The following is a 27,168-nucleotide window of genomic DNA, read 5'->3' on the forward strand; positions in this document are numbered from 1 at the left end:
GAAGCTCGTGGCACTAAGAACGGAACAAGTTTACAATGACTGGAGTTAGCCAAATTGTCTAGCAGGAGTACAAATTGGGAATCACTGCATACTCATTAACTTGCATCTATCCTGACAGAAAAGGGGGCTCTCATCTATACGTATTATTTGTCCCTGGAAATAGTGGATATCTGCTTCTGTTGCTTTGCACAAGCCTTTTCCGGTTGACCACAGAGGGACTGTGCAGGCAGCACCAACCAACCCTTCCTTGTTCATGTAACAGGGGAGAGAAGATGGTCTGCTAGAGAAAACAAAATGAAAAAGCTGAAAATTCTGTCCACAGGGAATGATGGTAGGGGAGAGAAAGGACCAAATTCAGACATATAGGTCTAAATTTGAAACAAAATTTTGAGAAGCAGGTTTCCTAGCTAATCCAGGATATACTATGAAGCGTGAAGAGAGTCAGCTTCAGTCAGCCCATGCTCTATGCTGATCGACTTTAAGCTGACTTCAGGGATCAAAAACTACCAAAACAGCCCTGGGACAAACTTTGTAGACTCTACTGTGGAATCTGATCTGAATTCCAACAATACCTGGAGTTTTGTAACAACTGAGGTAAGGAAACGCATGGAAGAATTTATTATTTTTCCCTAGATCTGCATGTGTCTTTCAATAGTTTAAAGACTAATTTTTTTGAAAAGTGTACATAAATGTGTGCTTTTGCTGTGAGGGGCTCTTGAGGAGGGGGCAGATTGCACCTCAGAGTGCTCACAAAGTGGAATTCTGGAAAAAGAAATTCCAGTAAAAGCTTGACAGTAGAAGGTGGCAGATCAGGGACTATCCAGATCCTATTTCCATAACAGCCCAAACCCAGAAAGCCTGTACAGAATGCCGGCAGAGAGGCCAACAAAACAGAAAACTAACCAGACCAAAGGCATCTTAGCAATACACAGGCTCAGCACGGTAGAACCAAAATTTGGCAACATGGTAAGCGTCCTACTCCGGTTATGTTTAAAGTAGCATTGTGGGATATTTGTGCTGCAGAAAAAAAAATCTGCCTTGACAATGCTAAGGAAAAGAACTAAAATGGATTACTTGCTCTACCTGCAGAGTACGTACACTGAAATTCATTTATCTGTAAAACCATGAGTTTCATTTCAGAGGAAAAGTCTAAGTTCAGTGGTGGTTGTTCCAAAGTCTAGCAAGATGTTTCCTTTCATCACTTCATGGTTTCATGATTTGCTCAGCTGATCGCTATCCAGCTAATCTGTTACATGGAGGAGGTGCAGCTGCTATCGTGAAGACAATTTGAGTTTCTATTGCACATTTTGTTCTCCATAATCTTCAAAATCTTGGCAGAGAGGCAATGCTGTGTGAAGGATGGAAAGATAACTGGAGAGCCGCAATTGCAAGAGTCTAAGACATGGCTCTATATGGGAACAAAGAAGAACGTGGGTACAGGCATTCAGCTCAGAGGGATGGACAACAAAAACAACTGCAGCAAAAAGAGGAGAAAAGAGTTCTCCAGCATCTCCACCAATTTTTCTTCAGTAATTACAAACGGAGACTTTAGGATTTAAAGTCTTTGAGCTGGGAGTGCCTTTTTGGCTCCATGTTGCTGTGATAGAAGGGCCTGTCTGTAGCATAGTATGGTCATCATCAGCGATTGCAGTTTCTTAGCATTTTCACCATATTAATTCAGAAAAAATACTCTTGTCTATGTGGCACCCATATAATTGAAACAATTTTTTAACACTTGCAGGATATTAAACATGTAGTCTAAAATTATTTCCATATTCAGGAGTCATCCAAATTCCTGTTTTGAATCATTATCAACATTCCTCCCTACTAAAGCTGCACTACTGTAAAATACACATTCTCAAGCAACTCAGGAAAGGCTTCACAATTTATTTCTATTTGGAAGCAATCAGAATCTTCTGCTTCCTCCTAGATGAAGATCTGCCTGTGGGGTAAACAAAATTACTTGCAGTTGACGCAGCAGGTCTTGGCAGCTTGTGTAGAAACACTGGCTTCTTTGGTTATGGCACTGTTTATTTTAAGTGCCTCTGTGTTCTCTCTTGCTCAGTTTTGCCTCCTTCCTCAACACAGTTAAGGACTGTCTCTCAGAACAGAAATTTAATTTATTGTTGAAATCAAGTGTTATAACTTCATTTTATAAAAAATGTTCCTTCACTCTCCCCTCCTTACTTGTCACTCTTTTCCTTTAATGTTAGTGATTGGGCCAAAAAATGTTCTTCATTTATCGACTGGCAGCAAACATTACTGGTTTCTTTTTACCTTCCATATAACTTAACATGTTAGTTCCTACAAAGAGCAAAATGTGATAGTGTAAAAGAAAGAAATAAATAAAAAATTAGCAGAAGCCATTGGATAGCCTATGACCTGCTGAGATGGACTTGTGATTTGGCAGGAGAGCAATGACCATTAAACATGTTGTCTCTTCCCCAGTGTGAACACTACTCTGCCAGCTTAGCACACTGAGAGTTTTTTCTTCCGAACTAATTTGCTGCTTGACTTAGATTTTGCATTGTATTCAGATAGGTACATAAGGGGAAATGTATTTCATTTCAACAGTACTTACCTATCATATCAAGCCTTTTACTATAAACTACGATTTGCATTTTCTGTTTACTCATTTCCTGGTAAAACCTTCCATGGTCAGAAGCTTTAATTCATACTCTTTTTCCTTGACATAGGAGCCTTTCCAATTACAATAGAGCTATCTAGGTAGGTAACGTAGGCAGTACTTGGGCCGACTACATTAAAGCTTCTCTTTGGAAGAAAAGAAAAAAATCTGTTACTGGCGTTCTAACCCAGCTCAAGGATATACCACGGAAAAGGTCTGTTAACATTCAACCAGCTGTTCTCCTATCAGCTGTGGTAACATCAAGTTATAACAATATATATTAAATATCTGCTGCTTTGCATTCCACACTTATAAACTGTCACAAACTTAGTAAAAATACATTTAAAGTAGACATGTTAAAGCAGCACGTAAATCCTCACAGACCTCGTAAGACAAAGTAGGGGGCATTCTTTAGAGGACAACAAGGAATTCTTTAAGGTGCTTTCCAAGATGCAAAAATGTAATTTTTAGTTGCAGTTTTAAACAAGTTTTAAATTTTTAACAATAGATTTACTTTTACAGTAATTTTATAAATATTAAATTTGCAGGTTTTGTAATAATTTTTAAACATAATGTAATGCATAAAATTTGTGTGCACAATGGTTTCTCCAGACAGTTCATCCACTGTGGAGTATCTAGAGCACATTTCATATATACCATTCACTGCCAATATGGGAAACTGTTTCAGCTAAGACTTGAAATCATAATTAGAAAGCATATACCTCACAAACCAGCTTAATAAAGAAGAAAGGAAGAGAACATAAAATGCAATCAAGAGAAAATAATAAACTGAATAGAATAATATTACATTTAAATTTAACTCTAGTGCAATTGTTTTCAACCTCTTGAAAATCCATTCTGTCAAACAAATGTGGAAGTATCAATGTGTGAGCAGCAAACTGACTATAAAAACGGTTCAATGTAAACAGGATTTTTGTTAAAGATAATGCAGCGTTACTACCTTTTATTTACAATTTCGGGGTGCAAAAAAGCATTATTGAATAAAAAACTTTATACCATAAGGGGAATTCCTTCCTTCAGCATCCAGCAAATGCAAAGTACTTGCCATATGCATAACACAGGTATGTGTGGCAACATCAAGTAACTAAAATAGGAGACTGAACACTCAGGCTCCTGACTCCTACGCACCGTTCTCGGGAATGCTCACAGTCATGCAGGGGAGGTGCAGTCGAGGCCAAGAGAAAAAGTTTTCCTTCTCACGAGAGAAGACTCACTGATCTTTCTGAAACTCTGTAGATTTACATGATCTGTAAGACCCCCACCTACATCCTTCTTTCTTTTTCTTTTTTTTTTTTTTAAAGGGGCAAGGCTGCTATAGCTATGACTGAATAAGAATATAGGCAGGGCAAGATAGGGAGAAGATCAGACTACTCAGAAAAATTAAAGAAAACAAATTCTTGCCTACACAAAACAATGAGGACACAGAAGTCCTCACTGGCCTCTGAATATAGAATTTTGTTTATTTTTTCCATGTATACTAGCTATTCCAATATAATGTATTACCCCCCTTTCACATCTTTTCTTGCCTTCTTTATTTAGGTAACAGAATTCTTTCAGAGGAAGGAACCATGGCTTTAAATATACTGGCAAGTAAGTTATTCACACACAAGTAAAAGCCATGTGCATGACTTGACAACATAACCTACTCTGCAAAACTGAGTTTGCAAAGAGATTTAGCCACCACATCTAACAAAGTCCCACCTTATGTCGCACATCCAATTCTTTGTTCTGTGAAATACAGAAAAAAAGGAGGTATAATATAATATACTCAAAGTTTGCTTTAAGAGCTACTGAACACAATTGCTTTTCCAGCATACTTAAATGAAAGTATAGGTGAAAGCCGATGCTGAGAATTACAGACCTCAGTTTGATCGTTTTACAGGACAGTAGATGAAAAGCTTCTCAACCAATGGATACTACACATTCTGATATATGCCACTCACTGGCATAAAGGAATATAGTACGCTGAGTCACGATTGGGTCCTTAAGAAACTGTGATGGTCTTCGTAAGCAGTGTTTAACTGGAGCTCAGAAATTCGTTTTTCCTTTTTTGGTTTGGTATGAAACATTTGGATTTTATTGTTTCATGCACTTGGAGGAAAAAAAAAATTTTTTAAACCCAGAAAAAAATGAAGAAGTAAACAATTTCTCTCTCAAAAGACAGACAACTTCCAACAGTTCACTTTCAGTATCTGCAAAGTCTACACTCTAATCAATGTATCAATTATATGACTTAGATGAGAAATTTGTCTGATTTAACAAAAATAAAAAAGTGGCTGAATTCTAATTCAGCTTCATTGATTATTTTTACAAGTCTCCGCGTGTAGAGATTTGCTATTACCTACCTTTCACATGAGATGAGGAAAAAAGGAGTAAAGAATGTCAAAAGTTTAAATTATTCATAAGAATTAAATCTTCCATTACACTCCATATTCTGGTTAAAATCACAAGCAGTAATCCAAGCTTCTCATTTAAAATGAAAGTTTAAACAAGAGATTGACTCACCTTCTGCTGACAGCCCCTGTATATTAACTCCTTTAGCAGCCAAGAAACTCAGGCATGCATCTATGTTTTCAATCTATTCAGGAACAACAAAAAAAGAGACAAAAAAAGAATATGCATTGTAATAAATGTTTGCTTTAATCTCCCACCATATTTTATTGGACTCAGCCTTTGTATCACATAAAAAGTCCCTTTGCGTATAACACAGAAATCATAACAATATGAAAACACCTAAGTTGCTGAGATCTTTAAATGGTCAAATATTATGTTGATCAAGACTCTGTTACTTGTACTTGCATGAAATAAGTTATTTAATACTCTAACCATGAAAGATGATCACTACATATCTTACTAAAGGGTCAACAATATTATGCCAGGATTTTTAACCTACAGTAAGTATAACAAGTATGAAACTGAAAATAAACGTGGAGGCCACATTTGCTTGAGAAGGCAGACTACCACTTGTTCTTAAGCTGACAGCTGGCAAAATTTCCAGCCACAAAAGCAGTCAAATATAAGAACTGTAACTGGAAACCCCAGTTGGAATCCAAAAAATGTTTACTCACAAAATTCTCCGGATGTCAGAAATGACAGACAACTGTGGTTTCTCGCTATGGGGCAAATCTTGCCCTTCAGAGAGCGGGTACAACTGTGCTAAAGTGCATGGGATAAAATGGATTTTGGCCAGACAGGGCCTGCACAACATTTCTGAATGATAATGACAACAACTGCTATATACAGGCTGGATTCAAATCCTACTTCACAAAGTCAACTCCAAGAATGGTGGAGGAGTTAGGCATTTTATCCCTGTGTCTCAATATACCAACAGAGATTTAGTGGTAGCTTCATGCCTAGTTTCCCACTAACCTACTACCAAAGCTTTGCTTTCGTACTCAGTAGAAACAGAGCTGTCAGCCTCCCCAGACCAAAGCACTTTCCTGCAGGAGTCGAAGCACAGGAACCCCGGGAACTTGCAAGCCACAGAACTCTAGGAAACATCATGTGTTACGCAGCTGCACAGAAACCCTCTGGATAATAAATACCCCGGAGCACTTTTTGCTTTTGCCACGATAATCAGTAAGTGATTAAAAAAAAAAAAAAGACTATTCATGTTTGAACAACTTGCAAACGTTAACTCCCTAAACACCCCAATCAAACACTACTTCCATTTTATAGAGGTAGACCAATCTCCACACCTGCTACCATGTAATACTTTTCCTTCTTCTAAGCTTGGAGAGATCAAAAAGGAACATGAAAGATACATTTTCTACGTCTGCTTCAGCTCCTGCCTACTCCCAAAAATATAACAATGAGGGATGCATGGAGTTCTGGAGGCTGAGCTCCCACCTCCCAGCACCTGGTCCACATTTCCTGCCCTTCTCAGTCTGAGAAAAATGTATGAGTGAGAGCTGTTAGAAAATCTCCAGCATGGATTTCTCTCAAGTTAGCTTCATTTATTGTCAATAAAAATTGTTGATAATAATGAAAAAATATTCTCTTCTATTAAGCCAAAAAGTAATTAGGATTATATAACTGGGATTTCAATTATAAACATTGTGATATATTTCAAAATTCCTACCAATCTAACTACACCTTGAGAATAATTCCCAAAAATAGATATATGCCAAAGAATAGACTCTCTATAATGTTCAGATCTTAACATTTGCAACAGGGTGCAGTCCAAGGGTTCATTCATCCACAGCACATGGTACCGCAAGCCAACTTACATCACTCACTTTCCTCAGTGTTCAATAACCCTTTCAAGTTTTCAACAAAGCCCTTTTATTGAGGTGATTAGTGACTTTGCTGGAAAGTCAAAGGTCACCTTTTCAAGAATAAACACCAAATAAAAGCACTATTCCCCTATCTGTTTCTACCACCTGTACTTACAGGTGGTAAGTCTTTACTGTTCCAGGTAAACTTCCAGTATTCCACAAATCTGGGTAATTTTCTTCTTTCATTAATATTTATGTAGTACCATCTGTGATACTAAGAGTTATATGGCAGAATGATAGGAAAATGAGTAATTAGTTCATTTTGAAGGAAAAATAGAGCTCAGTAAGGAGAAAAGAAAGAAACAAGGGGAAATTAAGAAAGAAAGTGAGATGCAGACTGCAGGTCTATAACTGAACTTATTAAAATCTAGAGCTGGTAGAAATTCAAAGTGCTTCTCATATGATACCTAGCTGGTGTCCTGCATAGAAAATGATTTGCGATTGCCCTCCAGTGCCGGCGGAAAAGGGCTTACACTCCACTTGGCACTCTGTAGTCTCAAAGAAGAAAAGGTACTGAATACTCTAACAAGGAGCTATCTTCCACCTGCCAGAGATGCTAAGAATAAAAACAAGGATGCTTGAGGGAAGCAATCACTGATTTTTCATATTGTAAAAACTCAAGGTAAGAAAGCTATTAAAATTTTGTTAGGTCAAATAGCTTATTGAGTGAACAACACTTTCTGGCTTGAATGAAAAACCCTGACTTTGGTTTACCACCTTATCTTAAGGATTTGTCCAATGCATCAGAAATTATGTTGATTATTTAAATAGAAGAGACTCCAACAGTGCAACATTTAATGAATTTTGCCTATCAAAGCTCCAAGGAAGGAGCCTGTCTCTAGCTCCTGCTGTATCAATACTAACCTAACAACTGTCAATAATCACCAAATACTATTTTACGCAGAAAGATGCGCATAAAGTGATGGAGATGGTTAGCTGTCTTTAAGTAAAAGCACGTAATAAGAGCACTTAGATATATAAACATCTAGGATAAAAGCAAAATTCCTGGCTAGATCTTAGCTTAGCAAAGATCTAATGACCCTGCATTGTGCTGACTTCTGACACGAAGTACAGCTGCCTCCTTGAAATTACATTATTCAGCAGCAAGCTTTCACTGAGACTCAGAGTGCCCTTTCTGGGCCAAGTCCACACATTGTTTAAGCCCTTTAAGCAGACGTGAAGAGACTGCAGATTTGCCAAAGGGGAGCATATATTTTATTTTTCACTGTGAGCTACGACTGTTTTTTGGCTGACAATTCTGATTTCTCATTTGCTCTGCCAGCAACGCTTAACACAGTAGAAGCGAAGCAGGAAAGATGGCAGTCTCATGTCTCTTATTTCCTTCCTGCCCAAAATAGGGGGAAGTTGCATAAAGGGAGAAAAATGTAGAGACAGGTATTTGCAGTGATTGTCTTACTCAAGCACGTTACAGAGTGTCCAAAACTGAGCAATTCCTTGTTACATTCCCTCCCCAAAAGCATCAAAAACAATAATTGCAACTGTGAAACACTGCATACAAAGTGTTTGCGGTACAGTTAACTATTAAAGTGCATATCAGTTTTATTCCATATAAGACAGTTATTTGTTCTGAAATATCCCTAAACTAAACACCAGTTTGAGGGCTGCTGACTCCAAATCCCACAGCGCCTGCCCACCTACAGGAACTCTTCCTCCTCTATCTCGGCCGTCGCCAGAGGAAACACTCCCACTAGAAAGGGTTACAAATAGGAAACTGGGAAACTCAGGAAACCTACCCACAGTTTGGGACAATCCTCCCTCAGTGTTTTTAACTGACACTTTAAAACAAAAAAAAAAAAGGTTAGATTTGGGTGCCCCCCTCCCCCCCACACTGTTTAAGCTCTGCTGTTCCATTTGCTACATACAACGGTTTAAGGAAAAAGGTAGTTCAGACTGATAAAATGAAGTAGTTTCACCTTAGCTCCTCAGTGACTATCTTTTCCTAAATTCAGTCAAGGCTGGTGCTGTCACTTAAGAAAAGGAAGCATTCTTTATCCAGATTTGTCATTTCTCTATGATATGTCAACAAGAGAGCCTTCTTTTAATTAGAACCGGGTATGGCAAAATAAAAAATCCATAGAATTAAATTTCTGGTCAGACATAAAAGGTTTACTTTCATGACTGCCTTTCTCATATGCACAGATGCAAAATGAACAGTCAGCTACCAGAAAGCTTCCCGTTGATGCGCATCTCTAGGTGGCATTTGCTACCTGGCAAGGTGGGAGCATCACGGCTAGAGATGTTGCATATGCACAAATTTCAAGTACCAGAACAGTCTGTGGAAGCAGTACTTGCTTTGCTATATGAGTCTGACCACCTGTCTCCTGCTGGAAAAGCAGGATTAAGAGCTAGTGATCCTGTATATCGCTTTTTATTCACTGATTTCCATGTGCCTTATAAAGGTGGATAAACAGCAGGATTCCTGTCAGACCTAGACACTCCTCAGTCCTTCCTCCCTTCTACACATATGGAACTCACGTACATACAAATTTAACAGCTTTAGTGAATTCCTCCTATATACTGATCAAAATACATTTATTTCATTCTCATTTCACTAATACCTTCCCAGGTACATCACTTAGCTATTCCTCTGCTCTCAAATGTACCTTGCAGTAATTACGTATTTCTGGCAACACTGGCGCAATGACCACAGACGATTCAGTTTCTATTCTCGTCCTGGCTAGAAGGAAAAGGAGCTTGGAAACATGCACTGGCCTGTATAAGCAGAGTAAGGCATATCAGAAACAAACAAATAAAAAATCCCCCAAAAATAAAACAAACATCCCCCCTCCTCAACATGCAAATAGAAACCCATACATGCGCACCGATATACGTTGAACCTTGGCTATATCTGACAAAGACTTGACCATGGAACTATCTACAGCCAAAGCCCTACGTTCAGCTCTGCCAAGACAAACAGAGCAGGGTAAATTATAAACAGTGCTCTCCCTGTGACAGATCCAGATGTTGTTCTCAAAGAAAAATCCAAATTAAACTTATCACTGTAGGTGCCTTCTCTTAGAAACCATGGGAAGTTTCTGATCATTCTCATAACTATGAAAAGCATCGTTATTATGGTGCAAGATCTCTACTCCCAACTTTTACAGTAACTTTACAGCTGAGTTTTTATGAGCTTACCCAGAAAAATTACTACCTATACTGAAACCAGTACCTTCCTTTTGACTTAAGAGTCCATGTTCTGTCCAGTAGATTAGTTTCCAAACAAGAAAAGTATTGATTTCATGTGATTTCTTTTCTAAGTTGTACAAACTCTTATAGAACATTACAGTGGATTTCACATACAATCCAGAAATCAGGAAAGAGCCTAACACATGCTGTTCTCAGCGAGCTGTTTCTTAAGACAAACTGTATTCTTTGTTTGTATTTTCAGATCAGCGAGATTCTATGGTCAACATTTTTACTTCATCAGGTTTAGGAAGGCCTTAAAATTTTGAACCATTACATTGATAATCCTTATAATCCTGGGGTTTGGGGTTTTTTAAATTTTTTTTTCTCAAATCAGGTTTGTTACTCATTTGCACTATTTCCTAAATGTATTTATATCACACGTAAGAAAAATCAAGGCAATGGTACAAATTCTGCTTTCTTCAGAAGGATATAAATACTAATTTAATTCCTTTGTTTAAAATATACTTTCATTAATACTTATCCTGATCAAAATATACTTTTTTGGAATAAATGATATGTTGCTCCCAAGGTTCACATGCCACCCCTGACTATTTAGATAAAAACGTCTCATAAAGTTAACTTCAGGATAGTGAAAGAACTTGGTGGGTATTTCAGAACTCAAGTAATGGTCATATCTCAGGAACATATAAAGTCTGGTCTTAACAGATAATTCCACAGAAAGCGAAATATATTTTCACAGGTGCATTGTTTTCACTTAAATGTGAAAATTAGACCCTCTATGCTACAGATGCATCGCTCGGACACAATTTAACCTCTGTTTGGTTTTCAAGGGAAAGGGCAGTTTGGGCACTAACCTATGGCTGGAGAACTAGCCTCAGCGCTCTCTCTAGCATCCCCTTCTCTCTGTTCCTGGGTAAAACCTCCGCTTCTCTGTGCCTCAGCTGCTCCTCTAGAAAGGGTGGGACTAACAGTATTTCTCCACTTTACAATATGCTGTTAAAAGTCAAGATTTTAAAGAACTTTGATGCTATGGTTGCGGGGGGCCTCATATTAGCATTCCTGTCATAAATATCAAAACAAGCGCAGAACCCAGAGACCTATTACATGCAATGCCCACCTGGCTCTTATTGTACATACACGGTATTAAATCCCTGTAAATATTTAATTTTCTTTTTCCAAAAACATATCCGCAGCTGCACTCACAACATGCCAAATACAAACAGAAATGCATGCAGTAAGCACCACTGAGAAAGCTCCAATTCATGGTGTCCAAATTTCTAATCACATCAAAGAGCATGTAAAGGGCATTCTTGTATTCAGAATGGTTTCAGGCAACCCCGTGCGACTCAGAAGTCCTGCCAAGCTAATCTGTGCTTTCTGCTTTAACCACCAGCACGGACCCCCTTCTTGAAGGGCGGCTGCGTCAAGAGCCGCCAGCGCGGGCTGCAGGCCGAGCAGGGGGGCAACAGCCCCTCCACTCGCAGCTTTGGCTCCCGCCAGTTCGGTGAGGGAAGAGGCTGCACAACACAACAACTCATCAGCATTTTCTACCAAATGTATTTTTATACAAACAAGTAGCCACTGTTTAAGGAGGAGGATGTGGATGTACAGTCTCCACAAATTGTCCTTCTCTATTTTGAAATTCAGCTTTTCAAATTTTTTTGGTGTTTCCATTCAAAAGAGAAACTTTACTATGGGAAAAAACGTAAAGGTTCATTTCTTTGAAAAATACTCATGGAAATATTCATTGTTTTCTGATCAGCTTTTCAGGATCAGGCCTGAGAGAAAGATATTTGAAAAGCTGAAATGGATAGGTTGTGTGCCATTTGAAATCTTGAGACCGGTCCCTGAATTACAACTTGTTAAAGAACAACAACATGTTCAACTTTGCATAACATACATCAATAGAGTATCCTGCCTCTGGAGAATCATTAATTTGGGATATAAATGAAACTATTTGCTGGTCTCAACCGACACTTAACTAGATGTTAGCACATAACACACTAACTGTACATTACTGGCACTAAATCTCTGCTTAAGTATAACTAAAGACAGGAACAGATGGACAAAAACCATGGCTGTGCTCAGCGAGTAAGTAACAGGGGGTGAAGCAAGTCCCATGAATGCTTCATTTCCACACTCCCTGGCTGCTCATGAGACACCCTTTTCTATTTCGGGCTTCCAGACTGAAAGTTATGTTGCCAGGGTACTGCCGTGATTAAGTGTAAAATATGATCAACGCCTAGTCAATCCAGTGAACATAGCCCTTCCCAAAACATCCTCGAATTGTATATAAAATGGTATTTTTAGAAGAGTATAGACGTCTAAAAGGAGGGACTGACACTAAAACTACTCATTACAGTAAGCAGCAGCTCTTATGGAGTGTTATATCTCCTCACATACCAGCTCTAGCGTTGAAAACCCTGTATATCAAATTTAACTTGAATTTGCAGCAGTAATTCAGAATTTAATTAAATTCACATAGCAGAGAAACTACACACAGTATTTTATCACAAGTTTTACCTCAGAAGAAAGTTTGGTACCAAATATTGCTATGCTCTATTTTCTTATTAAATGATTCATTATAAAAATAAAGCAATCAAGTAATCAAAGATTTATTTTAAATGATACAAATAAGCTACAGTTTCTCAGTTTTTAAAAGTGGGATCTTGGTAGACCAGCAGATAATCTGGTGGCATTTTTCAAATATGTATGATCATAAAAAAGTAACGGTCATTTTGAAGCGTCATCATTTGAAGCAGCTCTTGAGGTGCAGCCGTACACAGTTGTTCTTTTCTAAGAAAATCCATGGGAAGGGAGCTACTGCAACAGCCTGTTACCAGACCCAGCATATTGTCTCCTTGGTTATGTGTGTCCTTATGTCTCGAAGGCCTGAAGGTCACAGCTTCACCTCATCCTAACTGATGTATTTTGGTGGCTGGAAAGATAACATCACATATGTGCTCCCTCCTTCCTTGCACCTGGATCCTGGATAATATTTCACAATTTAGCTCAAATAGGAAATACATCAAAATAATTCTACTTAAAAAGCAAAAGAATAAAACATTCTGGATATATTAGCTTCATAGACTAATCAATTAAAATAAGCATGCCCACAAATTTATAGCACATCACCAACGGCTTGAAATTAAAGATTCACATGGAAGCACATGGACAAAAAGTTTTTCTCGGGCCCATACCATCCTTTGTAAAAGCTATGCTCTGCTTCAGATATATGAGAGTCTAGTGCTTAGTACTACGGGTTCTGCATAAAGAAACACAGGCCTAGGCACCAGAACAAACTGCTCTAGAAACAGGTTCAATTCTTACATCGCAAACCTGATAGAGAAATTTGTCATGTTCTAGCCTACTAGGAAGTTTCACGATATATTTCACTGTATTGCTTTAAAACACGTAGAGACAGAGGGGTTTCTGTTGAGAAAGTAAAGGCGATAGTGTGCAGCTCTCAAATCAGAATTAAACTATGTAAACATGATCAGATAACTTTCGCTATGAACCCATGCTTTAAACTTGGGTTACTTTGATCCTCCTATTTTGGAAGTCTACAAAGTTGTCTTTGTAGCTGGGGTTCAGGAAAAAAAAAAAAAAAGAATTTCCCCAAAAGGGGAAGAATAATTAGTGTTTAATTTTTACTTCCACATGTCTTCAATTTTACTTCTTAACTTTTTTTCCTTGCTACTGGGGGTTTGAGAAGGTTCAGATAACGTTAAAGATGCATCTTGACTAAACATCACAGTCTACCCATGACAGATTTCGTGCAAAATTTAACTTAAGCACCACTTTTGCTCATGGCACCAAATTTAACAACAGCACAGGCAATCTCAATAAAGTTCATACAATCTGCTGTGCCTGGTATGGCCTGGCAGAGAATTCAGGTTTATATATTATAAATATATCCCAATATGCAGGCACCATAAAGGAAGTTAAAGACACTGTCATGCATAATTTCACATTTTTCCCCATTTAAGCAGTACATAGCAGTACATTGTATATTTTTAGTGTATTACATAAAAGGTAAATTTACGTAAAAATTTACATAAATAATATCGATGGCAAAAGAAAGTTATTCATCCACTCTTTGGTAAATATCTGAATATGTAAGTGAAAGATATCTGCAAATATAGACAGAAATCTCTACATACTTTTGTGGAATGACTGTCTCCTTTACACAATAGCTCTGTTTCAGGTATTTTGTTCACACTGGAGCTAGAAACTTAGGTATTCAAAAAGTGACACTGCAGCTTAAATTAACAGTGAAATAAATGAGTGAATATAATCTAATTATGTCTTTATAGCAAAGCTCACATGTCCTAGTTTTTCCTTAATAATTACTTTTTAAGTTAGTTCCCTGTTGCTCTTTACTGAACCTCATTCTTTCAGAGTCAGATGACGTTTAAGTTCCAGCACTGCGGCATAGGGCAAAGAAACAGCATACACCATGAGGATGACAGACTGTCATCGAAATGTCTCAGAAGGCACAATGGACACCCACCAAACGGGCAGAACGTACGTGCATACTGCCTCATCTCCATCCCCACAGGCAGCAGTGTTGGAACTCTTTCCCTCCTGAAAGTAGACAAATGTCTGTTAGCTTTAGGGATACTTTATCGTGCCGTATGGCAGAGGGATGTACATATTGGCCTCTCCCAGTTCTGTCTAGCTCTATTTATCATGTTACCTCCTACGCAGGAGGATGGGGGCCAGGGGAGGGTTCTGTATGCTTTGTTTAGAATGCAAACTCTGCAAAACAGAAGTTCATTACCCTACAGTGCCTATCTCAGTGATGATAATCTATAAACCGTAACTATAATAGCCTAATAACAACAGTTTGGGTCCCTGGAAAAAGTAGAGACAGTAAAATGAATCTTAGCTAACAGCAATATTCATAATGAGACATGGAAAGAAAGACATCTAAGTACACACAGCCTGACAGATCACTCTGCAGTAAATCATTCTTTTCTATATGACAACATGCAGAAGCTGGGCTGTGATTTTTATAATGGAGCAGAGGAAGGAAAGAGCATCTTATGAGATTTCCAGTAGAGGGCCGAGGCCTCAATTACATGGGAAAATTTGTATTTTAGGTAATATATGCTCTACAGAAACATAGAAAATTTTAAAGCAAATGCAGTTCTAGACATTCCTAAACTCGCTATTTGGCCAAGTGTCTTCGCATGCAGTCCAAGGAGTTAAGCTGGTGTCTGCCATTGTACAGTCTGGCATGGCTCCAAGTAATGTCTTCCCTTCAAACTAACATTCAGCTGTGAGGAAACATACCACAGGTCAGAGCCAAAAGGTGCCCATTTGTTACTACAATACCATTAAACAGATTAAAACGCTAAACCTACGCTGACAGTAAAATACAGACTCCTTAAGTAAAGCAGGCAGGGGAAGGCTTAACAGAAGACATAAAAGTTCCCTTTACTATATTTCTCAGAACAACCTTGGAGAAGTTTTATTTGAAAACACATGACTATTTTTAACCACCGGGATATGTTTCCAAAAATCCTGCACCAGGAATTCACAGAGGAAAAAAATGCTTGTGATGCTTTTGATCTTTTCTGCAAAGCTATTTCCCTGAATTAGCAGTACATTCCCGGGCAACAGAATCCTTGACTTTGAGAAACGGGTGGCCTGACGGCCAGACTTCAGCCCCCGTCAATCTGGGGGGGGGCTTGGAGGAACAGCCTCCGCAAATTTATTGCAGCCAGCCATGGCAACGTTTAGACAACACTGGATGTATAAAAAAGACCATGTTTAGAGGAGCAGGTTTAAGCCGATGCCAATTCTCCAAGAACAAGGATAGAACAGGGACTAAGCAGAAGGCCTGGTGATACTGCTGGAGCCCAACTGCTATTTTTAGCTCCCAAAACCAATTCATTCTCACATAAAGAAATGTAGCAGCTCCTAAGACAAATGGGTTATAGCAGGGATAAATGTGACTGGGAGTAATACGGGGCGATATGTTTAGCAGTAACCAGGAAACATCTAAAAACATGTCATAGTGATCCTTAGAGTTAACTGAAGAACTCCACAGTGCACCCATGACAATCTTCCTGTGTTGGATGAACAGCAGTTCTGGTGCAGCTGGTGGGAACTGAGAACACAGAAATGGTAGTTTCTAAAACTGACAATAGTAACTTCCATGAGAAAAATACAAGAGGCTATGAATATTTAGACTCTATCTTTTTACAACAGGTATTTTTAGTTATTTGTACAAAAAGTAGTAGCTCACTCTCCTAGCAGATATTACACATACAGAGTCAGCTCCTCAGCTGATATAGACAGTTGCCTCTCACATCATTCCTAACAACCCTCATTTATGCCTATTCATCTACACTCTTTAAGTATGGGCCATATCACACCAGCATTCATATTTATCTCAATTCACGGAAGTGTGCTTTTAGTGATTTTTAACTGCATGTGAAAAAGAACACGGTAATACATATAAGTATATACGATATATACAAACAATAATAAAGACTTCAACGTCTGTCATAAGAAGGGTGAAGCCTTTTTAATGTGCTCTTTTCTCCAAAAAACAGATTCATGTAGCAGGGAGTGGAGCTGGCAAGGGTCACACTGAGGATGATAGTGAACAACTAGCTTTAACAATTAAAACTTCCTGTGCTGCTCACTTTAAAAACAGTGGTTCTGCCAGGCTGAATAATTTTTACACAAACCATTCTTTGACTTTGGGTGCCCAGAATACACTATAGAACATTTTCAGAATACAAGAAATCAGTCAAATAATAAAATTAAAAAGTCAAGTTGCCATCACTGCAATAAGGTTTCCTTGCAAATGAAGTGAACATATAGAAAACAAAGTCCTTTGTCTTGACTTTTATAAAGTTCTTGGGAAGAAATGTAGGCTCTGGTCCATGCTGCTGTAAAAGATCCTTTGCATTTGCAAGACAGATGAACGCTAATAGAAAAGTCTGAACAGAATTATTTTATCATTGCAACTTGATATCTGCATCAGAAAGGGAAAACTTTTGAAAAACTTTCAGGTGAACCCACCAAAAAGATAAGTATCTCCTCTTTGTTCCATGATAGTTTCATCACACATAGATACTTACATACATAAAGTGATCCCTCTTAAAAATAATAAAAAATAACCACAAATACCACATGAGAACCACAGTTATTTCCTACCCTATTTACAGGAGGGAATTGTGGTCTTGGGTTCAGCCTACATTCCTTCCTGTTTCTCCAATTTCTTGTCTCGGATATCCCACAGCTTCCCCAGGCTTAGCCTGGAAAGATGAGAGAGTCTGCTTTATCCACCTACAGATTTCCCCATCTTTTTCCCTTTATCATTGACAGGTTTGCTATCACTCCACTCCACTTCCCCAACTTTGACACTTAACATTTTAGTTCTCTCTAGAGTACTGCAAAACCTCAACTTTTTTATTTTCAACCATGAAAAAAATCAACTTTTTTTTCTCATTACTCTTTTCTCATGCTACTTCTTAAATATTTCCAGATGTTCCTTATCTCTTTCCACTGCCACATTCAATATTTCTTGGCTTTGTGCTCAAAGTGGAAGAAAAACTCTACCCTTCCTACATGACACTGCTTTCTGCTGCTTTTACCCCCCCTCTTCCAGCGGTGTATCAGCTGTCCTCTGTGTCTGCCAATACATCCTTTCACTACCAAGCATCTCCCTTCTTCTTTGTCTTCAAGTCTATGCTTTAAAAACTGATACAAACCCCTTTGCAATAGGTTATATTCAGCACTCACTCAATACTCACATTAACAAGAACAATCTACACGCGCTACAAGACAACGTACTGAACTGTACCTCCTGTACAGTCCACCTTCTGAAGGATGATGAATGTAGAGCTCTAATACCATCCCCAGAAAAGAAGGCAAACTGACTGTTAGAAAGAAAAAAATCCCTGGGTTTTTTTCAGTCAAAATCAGTATTAACACAAAAATATCCCTACTTATGCTTATTTACATCTGTCTTTTTCCAAAACGGGTAGAAGAGGAAAGTGGTTTTGTTTTAACTTCCTTCTCCCAGTTCTCCAGAAGTGAGCCAATATTTTCTTATGTTTCATTCTACAAAGCAAAATGCAATTGTGGTGACAAGTCTCCAAATTTTCTTGGCCATAGAACCTGTACTCCATACTACTACATCCTCAGTTAACCACAACATTTTTCTGTGTGCCAGCTGAAATTAATCATCACGATGATGGGCTTTTGTTTAGAGAAATATCTACAGTATAAAAATATACAGGACTGAAAAAAATCTCTATAGTTCTTATGCTGAGGGAAGAAGATATAGAGCAGTCTATAACAGGTCATATAAAACCCAGCTAACACTGTTATCTGAAGCAAAAGAAAATCAAGATACTCCCAACAGCAGAGAAACCCAGACAACATGAGCACAAGGCACAGGTTCTCACTGAAGTGACTTTTCATGAATCCAGTGTGGGACTTTGTGGTGTCACTTCTGGCACTGAGACTAGGTTGATAAGCCCCAACGGTCCCAAATGGTTCTGCAGCACTAGACTTGATTTGACAAGGCTTATTAGCACTGGCTCTGAGCCCGCTGGACCCAAGCTCTCTTCAATGCTCAATTTGGGCAAATTCGCAACATGCTGCTCTCCAACACTGCAGCAATGGGCACAACAATGTACAGAGATCTGATCCGGCTCTGCATTCAGCTCTCTAAGATTTGGTGGGCTTTATTGGCTTATGACCGTACCACATGGAAGAAACTATAGTTGCTTCCACAAAGCCATAAGGGCCCTGGAAGATATACAGATTCACTCTGGGTTTCCAAGACGATACATCTGGCGGGACCTGAGCTGCCTCTACAAAGGTCAGCTCACATGTCTCTCTATCCACAGCATGGTGAATCTACCAACTAGAAAAACTGCCCAAACTGCCCAGACAGGAGAGCTGAGAGTAGAAGACTTCCCACTAAGCTGTGTTGTATTTCTGTTTAATGAGCAAAGTTAAATCTTTGTTTATGGTAGCTTTTTCCTTTTTTTTTTTTTTTAAATCTACTACTCAGCTGTAACATCCAATTTGTAGAGACTACAATATTCACATCTGTAACTGAATGATTAATTTGAAAAAAATAAGGCTACACAAGTTCGAACACACGTGTTCAAGCTGACTGGATCAAAGACCCTTGCCTCCTGCCACACCTCTGCAGTATAAGCACTAGACACAAACACCAGCTCCCACGCCCTGTGGAGTGCTATTTCAGACATGTAAGTTACGTCAAGAGGAAAGTGCACCAAAATGCAACGGATGGAGACTGCCAAACGTAAATGAACAGTGGGTAAAACTTGCATCCTTTTCCTGAAATGCAGGAAACGTGGAGAAGAGTTGCCTCCTCAAAGGCTGCAGGCACCCGAGCGAAGGCTACCTTTATGAAGGTTCCTAAGTGCTTGTCTTCGCGTCCTTTACTGCGAGGTGACAGAAAGCTCTGAGAGCCTGTGCACTTGAGCAAAGCAAGCTGTAAGCCTAACCCTTGTGTTGCTCGTGGCAAGAACACCACTGGGGATGGCCTAGCTTTGACTGATGCGCTACGTCTCATGAGTAGGGTGACACAGAACAGCCAGTTTTAGTCACCCCACCCTCCCGAGCGAGTAACCTGAATAAACTTTAAATCTTGGAGGAGGGAGAGCAAAGCAAATACTTCTTCACAACTTCTGATGTACCACATGCCCTCTGATGCTTTTATAACCAGATCTGACTTCTATAAACAACCTACAGTGTGGCATCTGACTGTGTAACACAGAACAGCTCTGTTCCTTCCTGGAGAATAACGTCTTACACTGAACTTTTAGTTACATTATTAGGGATTTTGTCCAGTCCTGAATGAAATTCAGTTCCTATGATATGTTTGTGGAACATTAAATTATAGTAATTGGCAACATTTCCTAAATTATTTGTATTCTAGACAGCTGCTGTGGCTACAGCAAGAATAGCAACCAATCTCTTCAAAGCAGTAAAAAGTAGCAACGATAAATCTGTTTAGATGGCTTCCTTTTTAAGGGAGTCCTTGCTCCATGGGTCCAAGGGAGAATGATAACTTCCAAGAAAAAACAAAAAGCCAGAACAGAATAACGGAACGCAGTGCTGTTTCTGACTTAAGATGGCAAAATCTTATGAAATTTGTAATCCTTCATGAAACTACATGAGTAGCCACATCCAAGTTATAGACCTGGAGGTGGGGGCAGCTGTGTAAAGGTGTAAAAATGAAAAACACCAGAATAGCTTCACATGCAGAAAAGATATTAAAATATCCCAAATTGAGCATTTTGAGTGCAAAGGAGAGATTCTAGAATTTATACTGTAAAATTAGTTTTGTCTCAAGATAAAAAAGGAAATAGTATTCATTTAAAACGCCATAAATTTTAAAAACTCCTCAGTTTCTTACTACTTACATTCTCAGCGAAGTTCTGTCTATAGCTTTATCTTCACCCATACTCAAAGCAGACATACTTTTGATGTACAGTATGCTTTTATTTTTATAACATTAATTTTTGGTTCTTCAATTTCAAATTTTACACACAGGAAAGAAAAATAACTTCTTTTCAACTTAAATCGGTCAAAAAGAAGATACACATTTAAAATGGATCTTGAAGTCTGCAATTTGGAATTTTATTCTTTATTTAGTGAGTTTTGACCATTTATTTTCTTTCTTTTCCAAAAGACAAAGGAATCTTAATACACTTTAAAAATAGATATCTAATTCTGCTTTTGTGAAACTATTGTCTGGAAAAAAGAACATTTTAGTTTTATATAGTCTTGCTTAACTATGCAATATTTCAGAAACAGAAAATACCAAAGTAAGAATACTTGCCATTTTAAAAGCATGATTACATGATAAGGCCTAATTCAACTCCTGTGGAGTACAATGGGCAAGAACAGTAGTGTTAATGTTCTCCCTCAAATTATACTTTTGTCCTCACTAGTGTGAGAAACTAACTGAAAATTGTTTTTAACAGTCTCCCTTAGAGATTTAAATCATACATGCTAAACATTCAACCACACGCACACACACTAACAATAGACCACTTTGCTACTTACCATTTGAGATCTATTTTTTGGGCACCCATTGATGTCTTCAATCTTTTCATTTGCTGAAAAGCAAATATAAAAAGTAAAGCAAAAAGTATACCAAGGAAATTTATGCCAATTATTTCCAGAGCACTTGCTGCTAGCTAAATAAAGAGGTTTAAGATTGTGGTTGTCCAGTGAAAGTGAATGTGTGAAACACTGAGACCCATCAAGAAAAGCAGCTGGACTTTTCTAGTGGGTCATGCCTCCAGAGACAGCTGGAGTCAGAAAACAACTGGTCCGACAACATTTAGGACAGGGACGGGTAACTCCTTTAAACTACAAAAAAAAGATTTAAACTCCAGAAAGTGCATCACTGCTGGGCAGGAAAGCATACATTACATATGCATAGACATTTGCATGTCAGGTTGATTTGTCTGCAGAGTGAATACAGATTTCATAGTGAGGCAGGAATACTGCGAACAATTCTAATTTCAGCACAAACTGTGAGACTTCTCTTCAAGCTTCACATCCATGGCTCACCTGTAACACAACTTGCAGAAAAATACACTTTCGATCTTTAAAGTCTCAAGTGAAATTAGTAAGTTGTTGAGGCGGTTAAATGCCTGCCTTGGAGTCTGAATTTGCTTAGTTTCACCTTTCAGTACTGGACCCTGAAATAACTTTTGTGTGCTATACTGAACAACCAGTTAAAATCAAACTTGTTTTCCATAGTTTTTTCATTGTAATAAAGGTATCCTCTTTGATCAGTTGAATAGATTTGCATCCTGTTGATTCTTTCATTATAAAGACATGTTTACTACCTGTCACACACTCTCCAGGCAACAATCAGAGCTCCATCTAATTTTCTGTCATTCTTCAGTTAGGAATGTCAAATTTGGCACAGTATTCCAGTAGCAGTCATAATGTCAAACACAGAAATAATATAACTTCTTTACTCCTGCCTGCTATTCCCCTCTTTATATATCAAGGTGTCACATTACTTCCTTATGCCACAGTAACGCATTAAGAATTTATGTTAATGTGAAAAAGCCATTGCAGATCAGTCAGCTGCAGTGCTCCTCAGAATAAACTATCAGACTCCATCCACAAAAAAGCATGCATAGGTTCCTAGAAGTGTGACCTCAGATTTGGTCATACAGAAAACTAAATGATTTCCTCTATCCTGTTTTCAATCCTGTGCCTCCAGATTTTTTTGGTTACCGTCTCTCAGCTTTGCATCATGCAATATCTTTATTTACATATTAATTCTGTAGTAATTTCAAAAGCTGATATCATAGTAGTTTGATAAGATCTTATTGCCATAAATTTGCACTAGTCATAACTAATACTTGAAAGGAGGCTAATGCAGTTCTGAATGAGCTCTTCTCTCATTTGTGCCAGATGTGTAGAGAGATATCCCTATTAAGCCAGGTCATTTTGTTTATCCTTCTTTAAAATTAGTAGCTTTTCTTTCCCTAGTCCTCTAGGGCTTCCAAAATGTTATACAGTGTATTTAAAATAATGTTAGCAAACCATAAAGCTTCTTACCCAGCTCTTCTTAAGCTCTCACACACAAACTAGCTGGAGTTGTCTATTTAAAGACGTTTACACTGCTTAACTTCTTTCCAAATTTCTGCTGCAGTATGGCATTTGACTTTTTCCTTATTTTTAGCATGTAAATACAAAAAAGAAATATTTACTCAACTCTTCTACACATTTTGGGTATTGCTATGCATTCACAAGCTGGGAATACAAGCTTGGTTCCAGAGCTGTACCAAAGCTTAAGACTGAGTGGTGTTCTGAGAGTTTCTCTCATCTTCTTTACTGAGCCAGGCAAGTCGAACTCTGTAATAAAGGTAATAAGGAGTAGACATGTGCTTTCATTGACAGGATCTGAATCAAAGCATGGAAAGTGGTACCCAAAATATTTGGGTTTTATTTCAGTAGAAGGCATATTGTGAAACCACAAGCCAAAAATATATGAAAGCACAAGTGAAAAGAAAAATCCAGCGTTAAAAGTTGCAGAGTTCTTTCAATCCACTTGCCCGGCGATAACAGAACAATAAAAGAATACAATACTAGGGAGTACTACTAGGCTTGATCTCAAAAACCATCAATAGAAAAAATCCTACTGGACTGGGCTAGTTTAATTTAGCATCAATTCTGAGTTTTGGAAACTGAAGAATCTCACAGGGAACTGAGTGACAATTTGATATTACAAATTTAAAATGATGGACAGACCCAGTATATATGTATTTAAATACAACTACTACTACTTCTATGGCATTACTAAAGCATATACTTCTTATGTATTCTTTTATATCCTCATAAATTTTGACCTGAAGTAAACCAGAATGCTATGAATACATTTTAATTGACTTGCAAAGAGAATAAACTGTCATCACATAACACTTCTATATTATATTCAAGAGTTTTAAAGTCTGAAAGGTAGATTCTCTGAAGTCAAATGCAGTGATATTTGGTTTCACACCTTTTTAGATTTGCTCCTTGTTTGGATGCTAGGGTATAAGAACTACCTAGTTATTACTAATTATTTCCTTTCCCTAAATACATATCTGCTTCACTTAATACAAGTAACCAGAAAGGACTATAATCATTATAGCTGTATCATTATTAACCATGCTGAGTCTTCATTAAAAATCATATCTTTATTTTTCATTTTACCAATCAGTTTTGGAACCAAAATAGCAAGATTTCACGTCTGCAATATGAATTTCAGATGAATACACATAAAATTGTATCACTAATAATTAAATCAGATTTTGATGATTCTGCATAATCTCTAAACACTCCACTCATGACAAAAAGGAGGAAGTGTCTTTACAGCTACTTTTACACACAACAGAAAGCACAGCACAAGAAAGAAAAAATCTCTTGCACTGCATTTAGAAGCTTCTTTAGTATGCAGTATCGTTCATCAGAAAAATGTTGATATTTTGAAGGCTACAGTTAAAGCGGCTTCTATGTGTGAAAGTTATCACCACTTCTCTGTTAATGAGATGCAGCATGCCTAAGGCACATCAGATACAAAGGACTTTCTTTCTCTGCTAATTTAGAGAATTAGAATGAGTGTGATTAAATATGAACCTTATTTCACATGGAAAACATCATCTGAAAAGGAAATCCTTCACCTTATACTTTAACTTTTGAAAGCTGTGCCTTGCAGACCTAATTTGAAATATCATCAATAAGGCAGCTCTGAGCTGGCTATGAGAATACAGCAAATAATAACTTTTTTGAGTATTTTGGAAGGAGTATTTTGAATTTTGTCAGTGTTTTCACAAGTCAATACTCAAAACAACTATATTTAAACACTTGAGAGAACCAGATTCACATATTTTGATGGTGGGATTCTTACACCTTCTTCTATACAACACTTAACACAGGGTAGCTGGGTATATGTATGAAAGGAAGAAGCACTTAACTGTTTTTGGGTTTTGAAAAATTTTCCCTACTAAACATGCATTAGTAAATAGATACAGGATGAAGTGTTGTTCACAGTGAATATCTGTCAATGCACAATTCATGACCTATTTTTATACACCTGTAGCTACACCACTAGTCCATAGAAAGCTACGAGGATATCTTGTTGCTCGACAACATGCCAAGATGAAAACTTGTTTGATGTATGCCAGTAAAGCTCTAGTGGAATCAACAGAACTATGTCTCTTGATTTCATCTGAGTATGTGGCTTACAGATTTGTCTCTCAAATCAAGGAACAAGCCTTTTTACAGCATCTCAAACACATAAATATGCATGCACTGATGTCTTGTTACTTCACTGCTGTCTTCTTAATTTGCATCTCAAATCTGTCAGTCTTGCTTCTAACAATAGTAATCCTAATTCCTATTAGCAGGCTTTCTGCTTCCATCAATCTCCACTGGCCCATGCATGTGTTTTGTGGCATCCCAAGGAACCAGATGGATGAGCCTCTGAAGGAACTAATGAAGGATTCAGGCCCAAGGGGAGAGGGAGAATATGCAGCTTTGCATGGGGCCAATGCTGCAAATTGGTTAGAACCTTCATTATCTCCCAATATTAGTGCAAACTGAGGGAACTCAAGACTTGCAGGAATGAGCCTGACTTAGCCTTAGCCTGAATCTGAGAGACTTATCCTTAATGATAAATGATCTTCCTCATTTGAAAACTCATTATGAAAGATTTCATTTCTTTCATGTAAAAATCATATCTCTTACCCTCTCCAAGCTATATATAGGGATTTTTCAAATCCAGCTGGAAGTAGGAGGTCATAGCAGGAACATAGCAGGCCACTGTTACTGTGAATTATGTCCAGACCAGTCCCAAAAAGGGGTAAGAAATAGAGATAGTGAAGGCTAAAAGCAGCCTAGCAGTAAAAAACCTCATCAGCTGCTTTTTAACATTCAGCTTGCAGAATGATATTGCTGTTTCAGGAGATCTTATTAGCAACATCAAATATTTTTCCGCCATCGTTTAAGGTAAGGCCTTATCAAATTAATTAGCAAAGTCTCTGAGGGAAAATTATCTACGTACTTCCACGCAGTTTATTGTGTTTTTTCTCAATGCTTATGTAGAAGATAAAGAAGGTGCGTCTCTAAGTGAGTTGGTGGATACGTGGTACAAAAAGAGAAAGTCACTCACCTACAACCTGGATTATTTCAGCTAATAAGACGCCATCAGTCACATCTTGCTGTAGATCCTTTATCAATCTCTTGTGGCCAGATTTTGCTAGGTAGTGATTAGCCCAATCGGTATAAATCTATTAGGGGGAAGATAAATAAACAAAAAGAAATTGTTAGTAATGACATCAACGTTAAAAATTAGAGTTCTAATCTTTGCTTACATCAGCCTCTCAGACGCTGAGAGAAGAGGACTGCTTTTGAGCTGCTTGAAACAAGTCAGCACCATTAAAATTCAAGGCATTGTGCAGATCAAGTATTCAGCCTACTATAGAATGGGTTTTCCTATTCAAAAATCTGACATCAAAGCTCACAGAAGACTATAGTAAACTAAAAATGTTACAGCTTGAATGGATCATCAGACATTGAACCGAATGTTCTGCATCAGTAACGTGTTTGTGGAATAGACTTCAATTTTTATCTAAGTACTTTTTTGCATTTTCCCTTTGACATGCCTTTCTTATGTCTCTTACTGAGAAACTTTAGAGATGCTTTTCTCAGAATCGTTTCTGATACATATTAGCCATACAGCAATTTCATTTTAAGGAAACTCCACTGTAATATTATCTAACAGGCCCTCAAAGGTCTGGAAATCTACCAGTTCTAGTAAGTTCTATTCCATAGGTTCCAGTAGGTCTATTAAACTGGGTTTTAGTCCATTATGCAAACTTTAATTGTTGGCATTTACTTTAAAATGTATGCTCTGAAAACAAAGCCAGCAGGGCAGCCAAGTTGAAATATCGCTTCAATTTGCATTAGTAAATGCTGCTCATAATGTGTTAGCACAAGACTTACCCAAGATCACTAGACAACTTACAAAATATTCCTCTCATGCTAGGTTATCAAAAAGAAGAAAGGGAAAAAGGCTTAGTTAGGAATTTCTGATTATGAATTAAAGAATGCTTTTTGTTCTTTGTGTAGGACAAAAATTAAGGGAAGATTTTTTTTCAATGATCTACTTACACTCCAAAGAAATATAGTAAACAACAACTAAATATCTGGGTTTTTTTTTTTTTTTACCTTTTACACTCAGAGAAAATATTAAGGTTCAGCCCTACTCTCTCTGTCCTATTAGAAACACAGCCGTGGCAGTACGGCGGAGTACATACATGAGCTTTTCGGAGCGTGGGCCACTGCCGACCCTCCATGGGCCTTACAAACCACCACACACTGTTTTTATCAAACTTTTAATTTAAAACACTCTTCTGGTGACAAAGGCCTCACACAAGTTTGTGAATCCCTCATCTAGAAGCCAAGGTCTTCACAACAGTTTTCAACATATATGCCACACACAGCTGAGGCCTGCCGTCTTGTCGCTAACACGGCTCGCACATGCTTCTCAAACGC

General features: G+C 37.9%; 1 protein-coding gene across 3 annotated transcripts in view; it reads right to left on the reverse strand.

Moving 5' to 3' along the window:
• NAV2 (neuron navigator 2) overlaps window positions 1-27,168 on the reverse strand; it is a 245,424-nt gene that overhangs the window by 148,414 nt on the left and 69,842 nt on the right. For all 3 annotated transcript variants that reach the window (XM_068945366.1, XM_068945365.1, XM_068945364.1), the window contains exons 2-4: window positions 25,784-25,901; window positions 21,169-21,221; window positions 5,153-5,225 (exon numbers count right to left, since the gene is read on the reverse strand). In XM_068945366.1, coding sequence (XP_068801467.1) covers window positions 5,153-5,225; window positions 21,169-21,221; window positions 25,784-25,901 — 244 coding nt within the window. The remainder of the gene's footprint in view (window positions 1-5,152; window positions 5,226-21,168; window positions 21,222-25,783; window positions 25,902-27,168) is intronic.

Source organism: Struthio camelus, chromosome 5, assembly GCF_040807025.1.
Source record: "Struthio camelus isolate bStrCam1 chromosome 5, bStrCam1.hap1, whole genome shotgun sequence".
Lineage (NCBI taxonomy): Eukaryota > Metazoa > Chordata > Aves > Struthioniformes > Struthionidae > Struthio > Struthio camelus.